At 49.7% G+C, this 22,518-nt stretch overlaps 1 protein-coding gene across 1 annotated transcript in view; it reads right to left on the reverse strand.

The window, feature by feature from the left end:
* Positions 1–5,511: 5,511 nt before the first annotated feature.
* Positions 5,512–22,518, reverse strand: part of LOC120018035 (protein CASP-like) — a 57,956-nt gene continuing 40,949 nt past the window's right edge. Inside the window, exons 3-5 of the mRNA XM_038960990.1 lie at positions 18,852–18,899; positions 10,757–10,835; positions 5,512–5,738 (exon numbers count right to left, since the gene is read on the reverse strand). Of these exons, the coding sequence (XP_038816918.1) occupies positions 5,515–5,738; positions 10,757–10,835; positions 18,852–18,899 (351 nt within the window). The 3' untranslated portion in view covers positions 5,512–5,514. The remainder of the gene's footprint in view (positions 5,739–10,756; positions 10,836–18,851; positions 18,900–22,518) is intronic.

The raw sequence follows: 22,518 nt of genomic DNA on the forward strand, positions 1-22,518 counted from the left end.
GGTTACCACCTCCTCAGCTCTCTCCATCGCTCCCTGGTTACCACCACCTCTGCTCTCTCCATCGCTCCCTGGTTACCACCTCCTCTGCTCTCTCCATCGCTCCCTGGTTACCACCTCCTCAGCTCTCTCCATCGCTCCCTGGTTACCACCTCCTCAGCGCTCTCCATCGCTCCCTGGTTACCACCACCTCAGCTCTCTCCATCGCTCCCTGGTTACCACCTCCTCAGCGCTCTCCATCGCTCCCTGGTACACACTCCTCAGCGCTCTCCATCGCCCTGGCTACCACCTCCTCAGCCTTCATCGATCCTGGTTACCACCTCCTCAGCGCTCTCCATCGCTCCCTGGTTACCACCTCAGCTCTCTCCATCGCTCCCTGGTTACCACCTCCTCAGCGCTCTCCATCGCTCCCTGGTTACCACCTCCTCTGCTCTCTCCATCGCTCCCTGGTTACCACCTCCTCTGCTCTCTCCATCGCTCCCTGGTTACCACTCCCTGTTCTCCATCGCTTCCCTGGTTCACCACATCAGCTCCCACGTCCGGTTACACCACCTCAGTCTCTCCACGGCTCCCTGGTTACCACTCTCAGCTCTCTCATCGCTCCTGGTTACCACCCACTCAGCGTCTCTCACGTCCCTGGTACCACCTTCCAGCTTTCTCCATCGGCTCCCTGGTTACCACCATCAGCTCTCTCATCGCTCCCGGTTACCACCTCCTCAGCTTCTCCCATCGCTCCCTGGTTAACCACCTCCTCAGCTCTCTCCATCGCTCCCTGGTTACACCTCCTCTGCTCTATCCATCGCTCCCTGGTTACCACCTCTCAGCGCTCTCCATCGCTCCCTGGTACCATCATCCTCAGCTCTCTCCATCGCTCCCTGGTTACCACCTCCTCAGCGCTCTCCACGCTCCCTGGTTACCACCTCCTCAGCTCTCTCCATCGCTCCCTGGTTACCACCTCCTCAGCTCTCTCCATCGCTCCCTGGTTACCACCTCCTCTGCTCTCTCCATCGCTCCCTGGTTACCACCTCCTCGGCTCTCTCCATCGCTCCCTGGTTACCACCACCTCAGCTCTACATCGCTCCATGGTTACCACACCTTCTGCTCTCCATCGGCCCTGGTGTACCACCTCCTCAGCTCTCTCCATCGCTCCTGGTTACACCTCCTCAGCTCTTCCATCGCTTCCATGGTTACCACTTCTCAGCTCTCTCCATCGCTCCCTGGTTACCACCTCCTAAGCTCTCTCCATCGCTCCCTGGTTACACTCCTCAGCTCTCTCCATCGCTCCCTGGTACCACCTCCTCAGACTCTCTCCATCGCTCCCTGGTTAACCTCCTCTGCTCTCTCCATCGCTCCCTGGTTACCACCTCCTCAGCGCTCTCCATCGCTCCCTGGTTACCACCTCCTCAGCTCTCTCCATCGCTCCCTGGTTACCACCTCCTCAGCGCTCCTCCACGCTCCCGGTTACACCTCAGCTCTCTCCATCGCTCCCTGGTACACCCCTCAGCTTCTCCATCGCTCCCTGGTACCACCTCTATGCTCTCTCCATCGCTCCTGGTTACCACCTCCTCAGCTCTCTCCATCGCTCCCTGGTTACCACCACCTCAGCTCTCTCCATCGCTCCCTGGTTACCACCTCCTCTGCTCTCTCCATCGCTCCCTGGTTAAACCTCCTCAGCGCTCTCCATCGCTCCCTGGTTACACACTCCTCAGCTGCATATCCATCGCTCCCTGGTTCCACCTCTCAGCGCTCTCCATCGCTCCCTGGTTACCACCTCCTCAGCTCTCTCCATCGCTCCCTGGTTACCACCTCCTCTGCTCTCTCCATCGCTCCCTGGTTACCACCTCCTCAGCTCTCTCCATCGCTCCCTGGTTACCACCTCCCTCTTGTGTTTGTCTTTGTCCCCCTGGGGGGTGGGGAAGAGACACACCTGAATAATGCAACACAGCATGTAGAAATTAAAACTGTTAATTACTGTTGTGTTAATTACTGTTCGCAAAACAATGTCCATTACTACACTTTACAATGCAAGAAGATACCGGTAGCTTCCAGTGTTGTAGGCTAACTTTCCTTGCTAGCTTACAGCTGAAGCTAAAATCTATTCACTACCCTAGGACCTTGTTTGTGATAACATGCTAACCATAACGCAAAATATTGCTGATTTCAAAGTTGATTTTGACCAAAAACGTAATTAATTCACTTCGTCTCCCCTTCCGCACGTCTCTTCCAGTCATGGTCTTCTTTCCTCGAGCCTCAAACTGTGTGTGTGTGTGTGTATGTGAATGAACTCATCGGTTTTAAAGAGACAGCACACACTTCTATAAAATGAGAGATTGTTTGTTCTATGTAAAAGCTGTTGATCAGTACAATAAGGCCCATATGGAAGGGAAACAGATTTGTTTTTCATCTACAGCCTTGTAACCCAATGCATGGTACACACTCCTCTCAGCCAAATCAAGCTCAATAACCCAATGCATGGTACACACTCCTCTCAGCCAAATCAAGCTCAATAACCCAATGCATGGTACACACTCCTCTCAGCCAAATCAAGCTCAATAACCCAATGCATGGTACACACTCCTCTCAGCCAAATCAAGCTCAATAACCCAATGCATGGTCACAACTCCAGTCCCCCCCCTCTCTCTCTCCTCTGCATCTCCCCCCTCTCTCTCTCTCCTCTGCATCTCCCCCCCTCTCTCTCTCTCCTCTGCATCTCCCCCCCTCTCTCTCTCTCCTCTGCATCTCCCCCCCCTCTCTCTCTCCTCTGCATCTCCCCCCCCCTCTCTCTCTCCTCTGCATCTCCCCCCCCCTCTCTCTCTCCTCTGCATCTCCCCCCCCTCTCTCTCTCCTCTGCATCTCCCCCCCCTCTCTCTCTCCTCTGCATCTCCCCCCTCTCTCTCTCTCCTCTGCATCTCCCCCCCCCTCTCTCTCTCCTCTGCATCTCCCCCCCCCTCTCTCTCTCCTCTGCATCTCCCCCCCCTCTCTCTCTCCTCTGCATCTCCCCCCCTCTCTCTCTCTCTCCTCTGCATCTCCCCCCCTCTCTCTCTCTCTCCTCTGCATCTCCCCCCCTCTCTCTCTCTCTCCTCTGCATCTCCCCCCCTCTCTCTCTCTCTCCTCTGCATCTCCCCCCCTCTCTCTCTCTCTCCTCTGCATCTCCCCCCTCTCTCTCTCTCTCCTCTGCATCTCCCCCCCTCTCTCTCTCTCTCCTCTGCATCTCCCCCCCTCTCTCTCTCTCTCCTCTGCATCTCCCCCCCTCTCTCTCTCTCTCCTCTGCATCTCCCCCCCTCTCTCTCTCTCTCCTCTGCATCTCCCCCCCTCTCTCTCTCTCTCTCCTCTGCATCTCCCCCCCTCTCTCTCTCTCTCCTCTGCATCTCCCCCCCTCTCTCTCTCTCTCCTCTGCATCTCCCCCCCTCTCTCTCTCTCTCCTCTGCATCTCCCCCCCTCTCTCTCTCTCTCCTCTGCATCTCCCCCCTCTCTCTCTCTCTCCTCTGCATCTCCCCCCTCTCTCTCTCTCTCCTCTGCATCTCCCCCCCTCTCTCTCTCTCTCCTCTGCATCTCCCCCCCTCTCTCTCTCTCTCCTCTGCATCTCCCCCCCTCTCTCTCTCTCTCCTCTGCATCTCCCCCCCTCTCTCTCTCTCTCCTCTGCATCTCCCCCCCTCTCTCTCTCTCTCCTCTGCATCTCCCCCCCTCTCTCTCTCTCTCCTCTGCATCTCCCCCCCTCTCTCTCTCTCTCCTCTGCATCTCCCCCCCCTCTCTCTCTCTCTCCTCTGCATCTCCCCCCCCTCTCTCTCTCTCTCCTCTGCATCTCCCCCCCTCTCTCTCTCTCTCCTCTGCATCTCCCCCCCTCTCTCTCTCTCCTCTGCATCTCCCCCCCTCTCTCTCTCTCTCCTCTGCATCTCCCCCCCTCTCTCTCTCTCCTCTGCATCTCCCCCCCTCTCTCTCTCTCCTCTGCATCTCCCCCCCTCTCTCTCTCTCCTCTGCATCTCCCCCCCTCTCTCTCTCTCCTCTGCATCTCCCCCCCTCTCTCTCTCTCCTCTGCATCTCCCCCCCTCTCTCTCTCTCCTCTGCATCTCCCCCCCTCTCTCTCTCTCCTCTGCATCTCCCCCCCTCTCTCTCTCTCCTCTGCATCTCCCCCCCTCTCTCTCTCTCCTCTGCATCTCCCCCCCTCTCTCTCTCTCCTCTGCATCTCCCCCCCTCTCTCTCTCTCCTCTGCATCTCCCCCCCTCTCTCTCTCTCCTCTGCATCTCCCCCCCTCTCTCTCTCTCCTCTGCATCTCCCCCCCTCTCTCTCTCTCCTCTGCATCTCCCCCCCTCTCTCTCTCTCCTCTGCATCTCCCCCCCTCTCTCTCTCTCCTCTGCATCTCCCCCCCTCTCTCTCTCTCCTCTGCATCTCCCCCCCTCTCTCTCTCTCCTCTGCATCTCCCCCCCTCTCTCTCTCTCCTCTGCATCTCCCCCCCTCTCTCTCTCTCCTCTGCATCTCCCCCCCTCTCTCTCTCTCCTCTGCATCTCCCCCCCTCTCTCTCTCTCCTCTGCATCTCCCCCCCTCTCTCTCTCTCCTCTGCATCTCCCCCCCTCTCTCTCTCTCCTCTGCATCTCCCCCCCTCTCTCTCTCTCCTCTGCATCTCCCCCCCTCTCTCTCTCTCCTCTGCATCTCCCCCCCTCTCTCTCTCTCCTCTGCATCTCCCCCCCTCTCTCTCTCTCCTCTGCATCTCCCCCCCTCTCTCTCTCTCCTCTGCATCTCCCCCCCTCTCTCTCTCTCCTCTGCATCTCCCCCCCTCTCTCTCTCTCCTCTGCATCTCCCCCCCTCTCTCTCTCCTCTGCATCTCCCCCCTCTCTCTCTCCTCTGCATCTCCCCCTCTCTCTCTCTCCTCTGCATCTCCCCCTCTCTCTCTCTCCTCTGCATCTCCCCCTCTCTCTCTCTCCTCTGCATCTCCCCCCCTCTCTCTCTCCTCTGCATCTCCCCCCCTCTCTCTCTCCTCTGCATCTCCCCCCCTCTCTCTCTCCTCTGCATCTCCCCCCCTCTCTCTCTCCTCTGCATCTCCCCCCCTCTCTCTCTCTCCTCTGCATCTCCCCCCCTCTCTCTCTCTCCTCTGCATCTCCCCCCCTCTCTCTCTCCTCTGCATCTCCCCCTCTCTCTCTCCCCTCTGCATCTCCCCCTCTCTCTCTCCCCTCTGCATCTCCCCCTCTCTCTCTCCCCTCTGCATCCCCCCCTCTCTCTCTCCCCTCTGCATCCCCCCCTCTCTCTCTCCCCTCTGCATCCCCCTCTCTCTCTCCCCTCTGCATCCCCCTCTCTCTCTCCCCTCTGCATCCCCCTCTCTCTCTCCCCTCTGCATCCCCCTCTCTCTCTCCCCTCTGCATCCCCCTCTCTCTCTCCCCTCTGCATCCCCCTCTCTCTCTCCCCTCTGCATCCCCCTCTCTCTCTCCCCTCTACATCCCCCCCTCTCTCTCCCCTCTGCATCCCCCCCTCTCTCTCCCCTCTGCATCCCCCTCTCTCTCCTCTGATCTGGATCCTTCAGTGTTTCTAGAGGAAATATTCCACTGTGTCTGGCACACCTCTTTCCTTCCTCCCTTCTCCCGCCATTGTATTGGTTTGTGAGAGTGACTCACCCTGGTTCTTGACCTCGGCAAACTCTTTGTTGTAGTCCTCTAGAGTCTCTCGTAGTTTTAGGTTCTCTGTCTCGATGTCGTGCATCCGCTGGAGCTTCTGCTGTAGCTGCTGACCCAACTCCAGCACAGGGGCGGGGTCTGACAAAACACACACACACACATTGTTACACACACACAGGGAGATAGCTAGTGTGGGGAGGAGTGGTCCTGTTGAGGAGAAACAGCAGTTAAGATTAGCTACAGTCATCCACCCTGCTCTACTATGCTGTGGAGCTGAGAGAGAGAGATACTTGAATCAGTCATAGAGCCCATTGCCCTTTATGGTTGTGAGGTCTGGGGTCCGCTCACCAACCAAGATTTCACAAAATGGGGCAAACACCAAATTGAGACTCTGCATGCAGAATTCTGCAAAAATATCCTCCGTGTACAACGTAGAACACCAAATAATGCATGCAGAGCAGAATTAGGCCGATACCCACTAATTATCAAAATCCAGAAAAGAGCCGTTAAATTCTACAACCACCTAAAAGGAAGCGATTCCCAAACCTTCCATAACAAAGCCATCACCTACAGAGAGATGAACCTGGAGAAGAGTCCCCTAAGCAAGCTGGTCCTAGGGCTCTGTTCACAAACACAAACACACCCCACAGAGCCCCAGGACAACAGCACAATTAGACCCAACCAAATCATGAGAAAACAAAAAGATAATTACTTGACACATTGGAAAGAATTAACAAAAAAACAGAGCAAACTAGAATGCTATTTGGCCCTAAACAGAGAGTACACAGTGGCAGAATACCTGACCACTGTGACTGACCCAAACTTAAGGAAAGCTTTGACTATGTACAGACTCAGTGAGCATAGCCTTGCTATTGAGAAAGGCAGACCTGGCAGACCTGGCTCTCAAGAGAAGACAGGCTATGTGCACACTGCCCACAAAATGAGGTGGAAACTGAGCTGCACTTCCTAACCTCCTGCCCAATGTATGACCATATTAGAGACACATATTTCCCTCAGATTACACAGATCCACAAAGAATTCGAAAACAAATCCAATTTTGATAAACTCCCATATCTACTGGGTGAAATTCCACAGTGTGCCATCACAGCAGCAAGATTTGTGACCTGTTGCCACAAGAAAAGGGCAACCAGCGAAGAACAAACACCATTGTAAATACAACCCATATTTATGCTTATTTATTTTAACTTGTGTGCTTTAACCATTTGTACATTGTTACAACACTGTATATATATAATATGACATTTGTAATTTCTTTATTGTTTTGAAACTTCTGTATGTGTAATGTTTACTGTTAATTTGTATTGTTTGTTTCACTTTTGTGTATCGTCTACCTCACTTGCTTTGGCAATGTTAACACGTTTCCCATGCCAATAAAGCCCCTTGAATTGAATTGAATTGAGAGAGAGAGTTGTTTCCCATGACAACAAATCCCTTTGAATTGAGAGACAGAGAGGAAGCATTTTGTACACCAAATGACATGGGTGATTCCCTATGTGACGCTAGTTTAACTCAGAGTTGAGTTACGGATCAGTGTTGTCTGTTGGTCTGATAAAGTTGGGCCTGTCAGCCAGTCAGTCTGATTGGTCCTCACCGGTGGGGGACGCTTGATTGACAGGCGTAAAGTAGGAAGTGACGGGAGAGTGATGCACATCATCATCCCCGCAAAATGAGCAGTGTGTGTGTGTGTGTGTGTGTAAATGTCCAGGCCTCAACACACAACATTCACTTCAAAAAGCCATCCAGGCTGTATCACAACCGGCCGTGACTGGAAGTCCCATAATTGGCCCAGCGTCATCTGGGCTTAGCCGGTATAGAACGTCATCTGGGCTTGGCCGGTATAGAACGTCATCTGGGCTTGGCCGGTATAGAACGTCATCTGGGCTTGGCCGGTATAGAACGTCATCTGGGCTTGGCCGGTATAGAACGTCATCTGGCTTGGCTTGGCCGGTATAGAACGTCATCTGGGCTTGGCCGGTATAGAACGTCATCTGGGCTTGGCCGGTATAGAACGTCATCTGGGCTTGGCCGGTATAGAACGTCATCTGGGCTTGGCCGGTATAGAACGTCATCTGGGCTTGGCCGGTATAGAACGTCATCTGGGCTTGGCCGGTATAGAACGTCATCTGGGCTTGGCCGGTATAGAACGTCATCTGGGCTTGGCCGGTATAGAACGTCATCTGGGCTTGGCCGGTATAGAACGTCATCTGGGCTTGGCCGGTATAGAACGTCATCTGGGCTTGGCCGGTATAGAACGTCATCTGGGCTTGGCCGGTATAGAACGTCATCTGGGCTTGGCCGGTATAGAACGTCATCTGGGCTTGGCCGGTATAGAACGTCATCTGGGCTTGGCCGGTATAGAACGTCATCTGGGCTTGGCCGGTATAGAACGTCATCTGGGCTTGGCCGGTATAGAACGTCATCTGGGCTTGGCCGGTATAGAACGTCATCTGGGCTTGGCCGGTATAGAACGTCATCTGGGCTTGGCCGGTATAGAACGTCATCTGGGCTTGGCCGGTATAGAACGTCATCTGGGCTTGGCCGGTATAGAACGTCATCTGGGCTTGGCCGGTATAGAACGTCATCTGGGCTTGGCCGGTATAGAACGTCATCTGGGCTTGGCCGGTATAGAACGTCATCTGGGCTTGGCCGGTATAGAACGTCATCTGGGCTTGGCCGGTATAGAACGTCATCTGGGCTTGGCCGGTATAGAACGTCATCTGGGCTTGGCCGGTATAGAACGTCATCTGGGCTTGGCCGGTATAGAACGTCATCTGGGCTTGGCCGGTATAGAACGTCATCTGGGCTTGGCCGGTATAGAACGTCATCTGGGCTTGGCCGGTATAGAACGTCATCTGGGCTTGGCCGGTATAGAACGTCATCTGGGCTTGGCCGGTATAGAACGTCATCTGGGCTTGGCCGGTATAGAACGTCATCTGGGCTTGGCCGGTATAGAACGTCATCTGGGCTTGGCCGGTATAGAACGTCATCTGGGCTTGGCCGGTATAGAACGTCATCTGGGCTTGGCCGGTATAGAACGTCATCTGGGCTTGGCCGGTATAGAACGTCATCTGGGCTTGGCCGGTATAGAACGTCATCTGGGCTTGGCCGGTATAGAACGTCATCTGGGCTTGGCCGGTATAGAACGTCATCTGGGCTTGGCCGGTATAGAACGTCATCTGGGCTTGGCCGGTATAGAACGTCATCTGGGCTTGGCCGGTATAGAACGTCATCTGGGCTTGGCCGGTATAGAACGTCATCTGGGCTTAGGCCGGTATAGAACGTCATCTGGGCTTAGCCGGTATAGAACGTCATCTGGGCTTGGCCGGTATAGAACGTCATCTGGGCTTAGCCGGTATAGAACGTCATCTGGGCTTAGCCGGTATAGAACGTCATCTGGGCTTAGCCGGTATAGAACGTCATCTGGGCTTGGCCGGTATAGAACGTCATCTGGGCTTAGCCGGTATAGAACGTCATCTGGGCTTGGCCGGTATAGAACGTCATCTGGGCTTAGCCGGTATAGAACGTCATCTGGGCTTAGCCGGTATAGAACGTCATCTGGGCTTAGCCGGTATAGAACGTCATCTGGGCTTGGCCGGTATAGAACGTCATCTGGGCTTGGCCGGTATAGAACGTCATCTGGGCTTAGCCGGTATAGAACGTCATCTGGGCTTAGCCGGTATAGAACGTCATCTGGGCTTAGCCGGTATAGAACGTCATCTGGGCTTAGCCGGTATAGAACGTCATCTGGGCTTAGCCGGTATAGAACGTCATCTGGGCTTAGCCGGTATAGAACGTCACTTGCCTAGGTACTTAACCTGACTTGCCTAGGTACATTTAATAATAATAATAATAATAATTACTTTGAAAGAGCATGAAATTATCATTATCGCGTGTCAGGTTAAGAACAGCACAGCCAGGGTTGGGACAGATTCACCACAGTAAACTACACGTACAACAAGCCTAAAGCATAGGAATATAGCAGAGAGAGAAATGGTGCTAGGAATGACCTGTCATTCTCACACAATTACCCCAGGATGAAATATAGTTCTACAGCTTTGTCTTCCCCTGTTGGTGCTGATGAGCCTGTTTCTATGGATGAGGGGGAAGTATAAACAGCATGCCACTGACCTGAGTGGATGTAGGCCTGGTACTACACACAACCATCTCATCTCTTACCTTACCTGGGACATCCATCTCCTCTCCATCTCTTACCTGGGACATCCATCTCCATCTCTTACCTGGGACATCCATCTCCATCTCTTACCTGGGACATCCATCTCCATCTCTTACCTGGGACATCCATCTCCATCTCTTACCTGGGACATCCATCTCCATCTCTTACCTGGGACATCCATCTCCATCTCTTACCTGGGACATCCATCTCCATCTCTTACCTGGGACATCCATCTCCATCTCTTACCTGGGACATCCATCTCCTCTCCATCTCTTACCTGGGACATCCATCTCCATCTCTTACCTGGGACATCCATCTCCATCTCTTACCTGGGACATCCATCTCCATCTCTTACCTGGGACATCCATCTCCATCTCTTACCTGGGACATCCATCTCCATCTCTTACCTGGGACATCCATCTCCATCTCTTACCTGGGACATCCATCTCCATCTCTTACCTGGGACATCCATCTCCATCTCTTACCTGGGACATCCATCTCCATCTCTTACCTGGGACATCCATCTCCATCTCTTACCTGGGACATCCATCTCCATCTCTTACCTGGGACATCCATCTCCATCTCTTACCTGGGACATCCATCTCCATCTCTTACCTGGGACATCCATCTCCATCTCTTACCTGGGACATCCATCTCTTACCTGGGACATCCATCTCTTACCTGGGACATCCATCTCTTACCTGGGACATCTATCTCTTACCTGGGACATCTATCAATCTCTTACCTGGGACATCTATCAATCTCTTACCTGGGACATCTATCAATCTCTTACCTGGGACATCTATCAATCTCTTACCTGGGACATCTATCAATCTCTTACCTGGGACATCTATCAATCTCTTACCTGGGACATCTATCAATCTCTTACCTGGGACATCTATCAATCTCTTACCTGGGACATCTATCAATCTCTTACCTGGGACATCTATCAATCTCTTACCTGGGACATCTATCAATCTCTTGTAGACGTTCAAGAAGGAACCTTCCGCTTCTTTACTTCTTTTGCTCAAGGCATCGATCTGAAAGGAGGATTAGAAGAGGAGAGGATGAGAGGAGGAGAGGATTAGAAGGAGAGGATGAGAGGAGGATAGGATTAGAAGAGGAGAGGATGAGAGGAGAAAAGAGGAATCATTTAATCAAAACAGGCAGATGGACAAACTGACAGCTAATAGCAGTGCTGCGTTTTGGTGAGTTCCATGTGTGCATGTCTATAATTTGGGGCGGCAGGTAGACTAGTGGTTACTGACCCAACGCTCTAACCACTAGCCTAGTGGTTAGAGGAGGCAGGTAGCCTAGTGGTTAGAGGAGGCAGGTAGCCTAGTGGTTAGAGGAGGCAGGTAGCCTAGTGGTTAGAGGCGGCAGGTAGCCGAGTGGTTAGAGGCGGCAGGTAGCCGAGTGGTTAGAGGCGGCAGGTAGCCGAGTGGTTAGAGGCGGCAGGTAGCCGAGTGGTTAGAGGCGGCAGGTAGCCTAGTGGTTAGAGGCGGCAGGTAGCCTAGTGGTTAGAGGCGGCAGGTAGCCTAGTGGTTAGAGGCGGCAGGTAGCCTAGTGGTTAGAGGCGGCAGGTAGCCTAGTGGTTAGAGGCGGCAGGTAGCCTAGTGGTTAGAGGCTGCAGGTAGCCTAGTGGTTAGAGGCGGCAGGTAGCCTAGTGGTTAGAGGCGGCAGGTAGCCTAGTGGTTAGAGGCGGCAGGTAGCCTAGTGGTTAGAGGCGGCAGGTAGCCTAGTGGTTAGAGGCAGGTAGCCTAGTGGTTAGAGGCAGGTAGCCTAGTGGTTAGAGGCAGGGTAGCCTAGTGGTTAGAGGCAGGGTAGCCTAGTGGTTAGAGGCAGGTAGCCTAGTGGTTAGAGTCAGGGTAGCCTAGTGGTTAGAGGCAGGGTAGCCTGGTGGTTAGAGCGTTGGGTCAGTAACCGTAAGGTTGCAAGATTGAATCCCTGAGCTGACAAGGTAAAAATCTGTTGTCTGCCCCTGAACAAGGCAGTTAACCCACTGTTCCCGGTAGGCTGTCATTGTAAATAAGAATTTGTTCTTAACTGACTTAGTTAAATAAAGGTTCAATAAATATATATATTTTTAAATAATGCTGATGATCTGTAATAACTAGTTGTTCTTTCTCCTCCAGACTGTTCAGCTGTTAATCTGGTGACTGAAGTCTTTCTGTTGCTAACCATGTCTGTCTGGCCCTGCCGTGTAAAACTCAACCACAATGACCTCAGTTAACAGCTGCCCCCAGCCACGGCCACGGCCACGGCCACGGCCACACACACACACACACACACCAGGGTTTCCGTTGGCTGGTACATGCAGGCTTTAGGCAAAACATTTTAACAAAAGCTGATCAATACAATTTATATCCCCGGACAAATTGTCCCCCACACAACAACAAAAAAATCCAATGTAAAATAATGCTTTTTATTCTCTGGTGGACCGCGCCAGTCTGTCTGCGCCTCTGGCGGACCGCTCCAGTCTGTCTGCGCCTCTGGCGGACCGCGCCAGTCTGTCTGCGCCTCTGGCGGACCGCGCCAGTCTGTCTGCGCCTCTGGCGGACCGCGCCAGTCTGTCTGCGCCTCTGGCGGACCGCGCCAGTCTGTCTGCGCCTCTGGCGGACCGCGCCAGTCTGTCTGCGCCTCTGGCGGACCGCGCCAGTCTGTCTGCGCCTCTGGCGGACCGCGCCAGTCTGTCTGCGCCTCTGGCGGACCGCGCCAGTCTGTCTGCGCCTCTGGTGGACCGCACACAGAGCCTCTGGTGGACCGCACACAGAGCCTCTGGTGGACCGCGCCAGTCTGTGTGCGCCTCTGGTGGACCGCACACAAAGCCTCTGGTGGACCGCACACAGAGCCTCTGGTGGACCGCACACAGAGCCTCTGGTGGACCGCGCCAGTCTGTCTGCGCCTCTGGTGGACCGCACACAGAGCCTCTGGTGGACCGCGCCAGTCTGTGTGCGCCTCTGGCGGACCGCGCCAGTCTGTCTGCTCCTCTGGCGGACCGCGCCAGTCTGTCTGCGCCTCTGGCGGACCGCGCCAGTCTGTCTGCGCCTCTGGCGGACCGCGCCAGTCTGTCTGCTCCTCTGGTGGACCGCGCCAGTCTGTGTGCTCCAACGTCAAAGGCAAATATAAAAAGTCAAGGTGTCCAAATACCTTTTCGAATGTACAAATAAACAAACTTAAATATCCATTTACATAAGTATTCAGAACCTTTACTCAGTACTTTGTTGAAGCACCTTTGCCAGTGATTACAGCCTCAATTATTTTGGGTATGACGCTACAAGCTTGGCACACGTGTATTTGGGGGGTTTCTCCCATTCTTCTCTGCAGATCCTCTCAAGCTCTGTCAGGTTGGATGGGGAGTGTTGCTGCACAGCTATTGTCTCTCACCATAGGCGTTCGATCGGGTTCAAGTACAGGCTCTGGCTAGGCCACTTAAGGACATTCAGAAACTTGTTCCCGAAGCAACTCCTGCATTGTCTTGGCTGTGTGCTTAGGGTCATTGTCCTGTTGGAAGGTGAACCTTCACTCCAGTATGAGGTCCCGAGATCAACAATCTCTCTGTACTTTGCTCTGTTCATCTTTCCCTCGATCCTGACTAGTCTCCCTGCCGCTGAAAAACAACCCCACAGCATGATGCTGCCACCACCATGCTTCACCGTACGGATGGTGCCAGGTTTCCTCCAGACAGGACACTTGGCATTCAGGCCAAAGAATTCAGTCTTGGTTTCATCAGACCAGAGAATCTTGTTACTCATGGTCTGAGAGTCTTCAGGAGCCATTTGGTAAACTCCAAGCGGGCTGTCATGTGCCTTTTACTGAGGAGTGGCTTCCGCCTGGCCACTACCATAAAGGCCTGATTGATGGAGTGCTGCAGAGATGGTTGTCCTTCTGGAAGGTTCTCCCATCTCCACAGAGGATCTCTGGAGCTCTGTCAGTAACCATCGGGTTCTTGTTCACCTCCCTGACCAAGGAAGAATCTTGGTGGTTCCAACCTTCTTCCATTTAAGAATGCCCCTGTGTTCTTGGGGACCTTCAATGCTGCAGATATTTTTTGGTACCCTTCCCCAGATCTGTGCCTCGACACAATCCCGTCTGAGCTCTACGGACAATTCCTTTGACCTCATTGCTTGGTTTTTGCTCTGATATGCACTGTGGGATCTTATATAGACAGGTGTGTGCCCTTCCAAATCATGTCCAATCAATTGAATTTACCACAGGTGGACTCCCAATCAAGTTGTAGAAACATCTCAAGGATGATCAATTGAAACAGAATGAACCTGAGCTCAATTTCTAGTCTCATAGCAAAGGGTCTGAAGCGGAGTCTGAGGGTTAGGATAATGGAAATTCTTATCTGATCAATGGACCTGCAGGAAACACAAAAATGTCAACACACACACACACAAAGACCCAGAGAAATCCACTTTTCAATGACAAATCAAGACAGAGGGACATATTAGGTTTGGTTTCTGTTACCAAACATACAATATTGCACAAATCCCCTGTCTTGGTCACAGTACTAGATTACAGGGTTTACCACACACAGTGATGTAGGAATCCAACGCTACAGATCACTGGATAACAGGGTTGACCAGGGCTACAGATCACTGGATAACAGGGTTGACCAGGTCTATAGATCACTGGATAACAGGGTTGACCAGGTCTATAGATCACTGTATAACAGGGTTGACCAGGTCCATAGACCACTGGATAACAGGGTTGACCACACCAGGTCCAAAACACCCATCAGGGTTGAAACATGAGGAATTACAACATCATATTAATACTATTACACATGTCTATGTAACAGGTTCATTTGACAGGATAAGGGCACAATGATTAGGCCTAACAATCAGAATACAAGTCACCGAGGTGGGGGTTCAAACGTGTGTGCGAGCAGTAAGTACAGCGGAAAATAGCTGACAAGTTGAATAACACTCATACAGCTGCAGCACGTCGATACTCCCCACCAGACTGTGAAGCCCCTGAAATAACAGCACATTAAAATAATGACTGGCCACTGCGCTGAGAAAGAACAACCACAACCCAATGTTACACTGGAATATTCTCTGCCCTGCGGCAAGGCAGCCTTGTCACGGTATCTGTGTGTCGGGGTGTGTGTGTGTGTGTGTGTGTGTGTGTGTGTGTGTGTGTGTGTGTGTGTGTGTGTGTGTGTGACGGTGTGTGTGTGTGTGTGTGTGTCGGTGTGTGTGTGTGTGTGTGTGTGTGTCGGTGTGTGTGTGTGTGTCAGTGTGTGTGTGTCGGTGTGTGTGTGTTTGTGTCGGTGTGTGTGTGTTTGTGTCGGTGTGTGTGTGTGTGTGTGTCTGGCTCAGGAAGGTGAACTCATTGGGTAAAACTAGAATGTCCACTCACTCCATCCCCCATAACACCCAAGTTTACAACAGCAACTTCCACACACGCCCTTTGACACCCAAATATGAGAGGACAAATAAGCGTTATGCTGAAACTAGGCATTATTGACTCCAAGGGGAATAACTAAGGAAAGTCTTTGAACACAAAATACACACACAGAAAGAGAAAACGCCTTGATATGGGAATTATTGCTTCAGTATTGATTAACCCATCAACTACAGAGTTACCACTGGAAACAAATGAGTGATTTATAAAAACCTAAATAAAAAGAAACATCCCCCTAGAAACGAGCAGCCATGCAGAATGACAGGAATTAAGATTAGTGGGCTGTGATTGGCTGATGCCAGGGTTTTTGTCGTGTCTCTTTTCACAGGAAGCAATTTAAACATGGCCAGGGGCAGCGAGAGACAGAGAAACAGAGAGAGTGGCAGAGTGAGAGAAACAGAGAGAGCGAGCGCGAAAGAGCGAGCGCGAAAGAGCGAGCGCGAAAGAGCGAGCGCGAAAGAGCGAGCGCGAAAGAGCGAGCGCGAAAGAGCGAGCGCGAAAGAGCGAGAAGAGAGCGAGAAGAGAGCGAGAAGAGAGCGAGAAGAGAGCGAGAAGAGAGCGAGGAAATGAGAAGAGATGACAAAACAGGAGACAGTAGAAAAAAAACTTGGCATAGTTTGAACTGTTTGGTGAGATTGCCTGAGCTTCTTACGTCTGATACTCACACAATACATATATGTACTGCAATACAAGAGGTTACTCACAGTACATCTACAGTGGGGAGAACAAGTATTTGATACACTGCCGATTTTGCAGGTTTTCCTACTTACAAAGCATGTAGAGGTCTGTCATTTTTATCATAGGTACACTTCAACTGTGAGAGACGGAATCTAAAACAAAAATCCAGAAAATCACATTGTATGATTTTTAAGTAATTAATTTGCATTTTATTGCATGACATAAGTATTTGATACATCAGAAAAGCAGAACTTAATATTTGGTACAGAAACCTTTGTTTGCAATTACAGAGATCATACGTTTCCTGTAGTTCTTGACCAGGTTTGCGCACACTGCAGCAGGGATTTTGGCCCACTCCTCCATACAGACCTTCTCCAGATCCTTCAGGTTTTGGGGCTGTCGCTGGGCAATACGGACTTTCAGCTCCCTCCAAAGATGTTCTATTGGGTTCAGGTCTGGAGACTGGCTAGGCCACTCCAGGACCTTGAGATGCTTCTTACGGAGCCACTCCTTAGTTTCCCTGGCTGTGTGTTTCGGGTCGTTGTCATGCTGGAAGACCCAGCCACGACCCATCTTCAATGCTCTTACTGAGGGAAGGAGGTTGTTGGCCAAGATCTCGCGATACATGGCCCCATCCTTCCTCCCCTCAATACGGTGCAGTCGTCCTGTCCCCTTTGCAGAAAAGCATCCCCAAAGAATGATGTTTCCACCTCCATGCTTCACGGTTGGGAGGGTGTTCTTGGGGTTGTACTCATCCTTCTTCTTCCTCCAAACACGGCGAGTGGAGTTTAGACCAAAAAGCTCTATTTTTGTCTCATCAGACCACATGACCTTCTCCCATTCCTCCTCTGGATCATCCAGATGGTAATTGGCAAACTTCAGACGGGCCTGGACATGCGCTGGCTTGAGCAGGGGGACCTTGCGTGCGCTGCAGGATTTTAATCCATGACGGCGTAGTGTGTTACTAATGGTTTTCTTTGAGACTGTGGTCCCAGCTCTCTTCAGGTCATTGACCAGGTCCTGCCGTGTAGTTCTGGGCTGATCCCTCACCTTCCTCATGATCATTGATGCCCCACGAGGTGAGATCTTGCATGGAGCCCCAGACCGAGGGTGATTGACCGTCATCTTGAACTTCTTCCATTTTCTAATAATTGCGCCAACAGTTGTTGCCTTCTCACCAAGCTGCTTGCCTATTGTCCTGTAGCCCATCCCAGCCTTGTGCAGGTCTACAATTTTATCCCTGATGTCCTTACATAGCTCTCTGGTCTTGGCCTTTGTGGAGAGGTTGGAGTCTGTTTGATTGAGTGTGTGGACAGGTGTCTTTTATACAGGTAACGAGTTCAAACAGGTGCAGTTAATACAGGTAATGAGTGGAGAACAGGAGGGCTTCTTAAAGAAAAACTAACAGGTCTGTGAGAGACAGAATTCTTACTGGTTGGTAGGTGATCAAATACTTATGTCATGCAATAAAATGCAAATTAATTACTTAAAAATCATACAATGTGATTTTCTGGATTTTTGTTTTAGATTCCGTCTCTCGCAGTTGAAGTGTACCTATGATAAAAATTAGACCTCTACATGCTTTGTAAGTAGGAAAACCTGCAAAATCGGCAGTGTCTCAAATACTTGTTCTCCCCACTGTACGTACTGCAATACAAGAGGTTACACACAGTACATCTACACTACCTTTCAAAAGTTTGGGGTTAATAAGAAATGTCCTTGTTTTTGAAAGAAAAGCTATTTTTTTGTCCATTAAAATAACATCAAATTGATCAGAAATACAGTGTAGACATTGTTAGTGTTGTAAATATCTTTTGTAGCTGGAAACGGCAGATTATTTTAATGAAATATCTACATAGGCGTACAGAGGTCCATTATCAGCAACCATCACTCCTGTGTTCCAATGGCAAGTTGTGTTAGCTAATCCAAATGTATCATTTTAAAAGGCTAATTGATCATAATGGATCCTTTTGCAATTATGTTAGCACAGCTGAAAACTGTTGTTCTGGTTAAAGAAGCAATAAAACTTTCCTTCTTTAGACTAGTTGAGTATCTGGAGCAATAGCATTTGTGGGTTCGATTGCAGGCTCAAAATGGTGAGAAACAAAGACCTTTCTTCTGAAACTCGTCAGTCTATTCTTGTTCTGAGAAATGAAGGCTATTCCAAGTGAGAAATTGGCAAGAAACTGAAGATCTCGTACAACGCTGTGTACTACTCCCTTCTGGCTCTAACCAGAATAGAAAGAGGAGTGGGAGGCCCCGGTGCACAACTGAGTAAGAGGACAAGTACATTAGTGTCTAGTTTGAGAAACAGACGCCTCACAAGTCCTCAACTGGCAGCTTCATTAAATAGTACCCGCAAAACACCAGTCTCAACGTCAACAGTGAAGAGGCGACTCCGGGATGGACAATGACCCAACACACATCCAAGCTGTGTAAGGGCTATTTGACCAAGAAGGAGAGTGATGGAGTGCTGCATCAGATGACCTGGCCTCCACAATCACCTGACCTCAACCCAAATGAGATGGTTTGGGATGAGTTGGACTGCAGTGAAGGAAAAGCAGCCAACAAGTGCTCAACATATGTGGATACTCCTTCAAGAATGTTGGGAAAGCATTCCAGGTGAAGCTGGTTGAGAGAATACCAAGAGTGTGCAAAGCTGTCATCAAGGCAAAGGGTGACTATTTGAAGAATCTCAAATATATTTTGATTTGTTTAATACTTTTTTGGTTACTACATGATTCCATATGTGTTATTTCATAGTGTTGATATCTTCACTATTAATCTACAATGTAGAAAATAGTCCAAATAAAGAAAAACCCTTGAATGAGTAGGTGTTTACAAACTTTTGACCAGTAGTGTATGTACTGCAATACAAGATGCTACTCAAACAGTACATCTATGTACTGCAATACAAGATGCTACTCAAACAGTACATCTACGTAATAAAAAGAAAGTCTTACCTCTCCCTGGAAACTCTTGAGCAGGGGAGCCACCTGTTTTCTCACATCCTGAAAGACATAGAAGAAGAAACCGTTTAGAATGGATCGTATCCCAGAGTCACCGAGTCCACTGATAAACACACCGTACTAAATCTGTACTGTTGATTTACATCATGTAGTTTAACCCACACACTGGCATGAGCCTGTTTGACCACATCAACCCGGTTCATAGCACATTTTTCACATTGAGAGCAACCTCACCCCCCACGGTCCCATTGCATGGCCTTAGAGCATGAGTCAGTGGTTTCTGATTAGATACCTAGTGAAGTGTGTATCTCTGGGAACATGCAAATCCACACACTGTCAGTTAGCTAGACTAAAGCCCAGTAGAGATGCAGTGGAGACACTACAACACAATACACTAGAGTACATTAGTATATTGTGTTGTAGTGTGGTATAGTGTAATGTACTCTAGTATATTGTGTTGTAGTGTGGTATAGTGTAGAGTACATTACACTATACCACACTACAACACAATACACTAGAGTACACTACACTACAATATACTAGAGTACATTACACTATACTACAACACAATACACTAGATACATTACACCACAGCACAATACACTAGAGTACACTACAACACAATACACTAGATACATTACACTATACTACAACACAATACACTAGATACATTACACTATACTACACTACACCACACTACACCACATTACACCACACTAGAGTACATTACACTACAGCACACTATAACACAATACACTAGAGTACATTACACCACACTACAACACACTAGAGTACATTACACTATACTACAACACAATACACTAGAGTACATTACACTATACTACAACACAATACACTAGAGTACACTACACTACAACACACTAGAGTACATTACACTAAACTACAACACAATACACTAGAGTACATTACACTATACTACAACACACTAGAGTACATTACACTATACTACAACACAATACACGAGAGTACATTACACTACAGCACAATACAACACACTAGAGTACATTACACCACACTACAACACAATATACTAGAGTACATTACATTACACTATACTACACTACAACACAATACACTAGATACATTACACCACAGCACAATACACTAGAGTACACTACAACACAATACACTAGATACATTACACCATACTACAATACACTAGATACATTACACTATACTACAACACAATACACTAGAGTGCATTACACCACAGCACAATACACTAGAGTACATTACACTATACTACAACACAATACACTAGAGTACATTACACCACAGCACAATACACTAGAGTACATTACACTATACTACAACACAATACACCACAATACATTACACCACAGCACACTACAATACATTACACCACAATACATTACACCACACTACAATACATTACACCACAATACATTACACCACAGCACACTACACCACAGCACACTACAATACATTACACCACAGCACAGTACATTACACCACAGCACACTACATTACACCACAGTACAATACATTACACCACACTACAATACATTACACCACAGCACACTACAATACATTACACCACAGCACACTACAATACATTACACCACAGCACAGTACACTACACCACAGCACAGTACACTACATTACACCACAGCACACTACAATACATTACACCACACTACAATACATTACACCACACTACAATACATTACACCACAGCACAGTACAATACATTACACCACAGCACACTACAATACATTACACCACAGCACAGTACACTACACCACAGCACAGTACACTACATTACACCACAGCACACTACAATACATTACACCACAGCACACTACAATACATTACACCACAGTAAAATACACTACAGCACACTACAGCACAGTAAACTACACTACAGCACACTAGGACAGAATGGTCATCCTGTACAGATGGCTCTACCTGCAAGGCTCCTGGCTAAAAATAGATACACTTTAGATCAGGAAGACATGATGACACTAACTACCACAGTGGTGTGTGCGCTTCTGTGTACACTTATTTGACTGCCCCTGCTTAGGTCGGGACCTGTATCCACTCTGCTTAGGTCGGGACCTGTATCCACTCTGCTTAGGTCGGGACCTGTATCCACTCTGCTTAGGTCGGGACCTGTATCCACTCTGATTAGGTCGGGACCTGTATCCACTCTGATTAGGTCGGGACCTGTATCCACTCTGATTAGGTCGGGACCTGTATCCACTCTGATTAGGTCGGGACCTGTATCCACTCTGATTAGGTCGGGACCTGTATCCACTCTGATTAGGTCGGGACCTGTATCCACTCTGATTAGGTCGGGACCTGTATCCACTCTGATTAGGTCGGGACCTGTATCCACTCTGATTAGGTCGGGACCTGTATCCACTCTGATTAGGTCGGGACCTGTATCCACTCTGATTAGGTCGGGACCTGTATCCACTCTGATTAGGTCAGGACCTACAATCTTATTCATTTATGATCTAAAAGTCCAAACGGATTCTAGATCAGCAATCCTACTCGGAGATGTTTTGTGGGTAATGGGCCCTGGACAGTCACCCCCGTCCTACTTCCCCCAGCCCCACCCCCAGTTCTGTGAAGGACCCTGAGCACCTTGAGTGCCCTAAGTTTCCACTAAACCCATTTAAAAAAATAAAAAAAAATAAAGGTTTTTAGATCAGCCCGTTTCTAATTTGGCTGAAAAGACTAATTAATTATTTACAACTAGCAGGAAGCATGCTGAAGGTCTACACATGGGAAAGACCTGTTGTGCATCACTATTGACTGTTTATCATGCACACGTGTGTATGCCAGGGCCTCCGTGTTTAACAGCTCCTCGGTCAACAGGGTAGACACAGTAAGATGGATGGCTGGGATGTGCATCCCGCCTCCCCTAGTCATCTGGAATTTCCCCTCCCTGTCAGTCTGGCTATCTGTCTGTCTATTTGGCTGGGAGGAGGAGGAAGTTGTCCCTACTGACACTCATCGAAGGTCCGTTTTTAGTCTTTCCACCCTGTAGTCAAGGTTAGGATTTGGGGAGGGTTAACTTTTTCCTGGAGCGTCTCAGCTCACTCCCTTAAAATAAGTATATTCAATACCAGCCACAGAACACTGCAATTGGGCCATTGTTGCGATGTCATCATTGCTCGACTGCACTGTGGCATTATGGTGTCAGGCACTCAGTAAAGATGAAGTTAAATGTATTATTCACACAGATTAATTATAAACACACTACATCCTGTCTTCCTGAATCAACATTACCAAGAACACTCTGTACAGTCCATGAAGAGTACAGCTCAGTAAAGTACTGAGGTGGTCTCCTGCTGGCTGAATAATGAAGCAGACAGACTCATCTGGACGAGTCTAACCTGGTCTGATGTGGACGGGTCTAACCTGGTCTGATGTGGACGGGTCTAACCTGGTCTGATGTGGACGGGTCTAACCTGGTCTGATGTGGACGGGTCTAACCTGGTCTGATGTGGACGGGTCTAACCTGGTCTGATGTGGACGAGTCTAACCTGGTCTGATGTGGACGAGTCTAACCTGGTCTGATGTGGACGAGTCTAACCTGGTCTGAAGTCATCTGATCTCTAGGCTTTTTAGGTTGGCTATTCAAAGCTGGTCCATGGAAGGATCCTTTGTA

The sequence above is a fragment of the Salvelinus namaycush genome, chromosome 23 (assembly GCF_016432855.1).
Source record: "Salvelinus namaycush isolate Seneca chromosome 23, SaNama_1.0, whole genome shotgun sequence".
Lineage (NCBI taxonomy): Eukaryota > Metazoa > Chordata > Actinopteri > Salmoniformes > Salmonidae > Salvelinus > Salvelinus namaycush.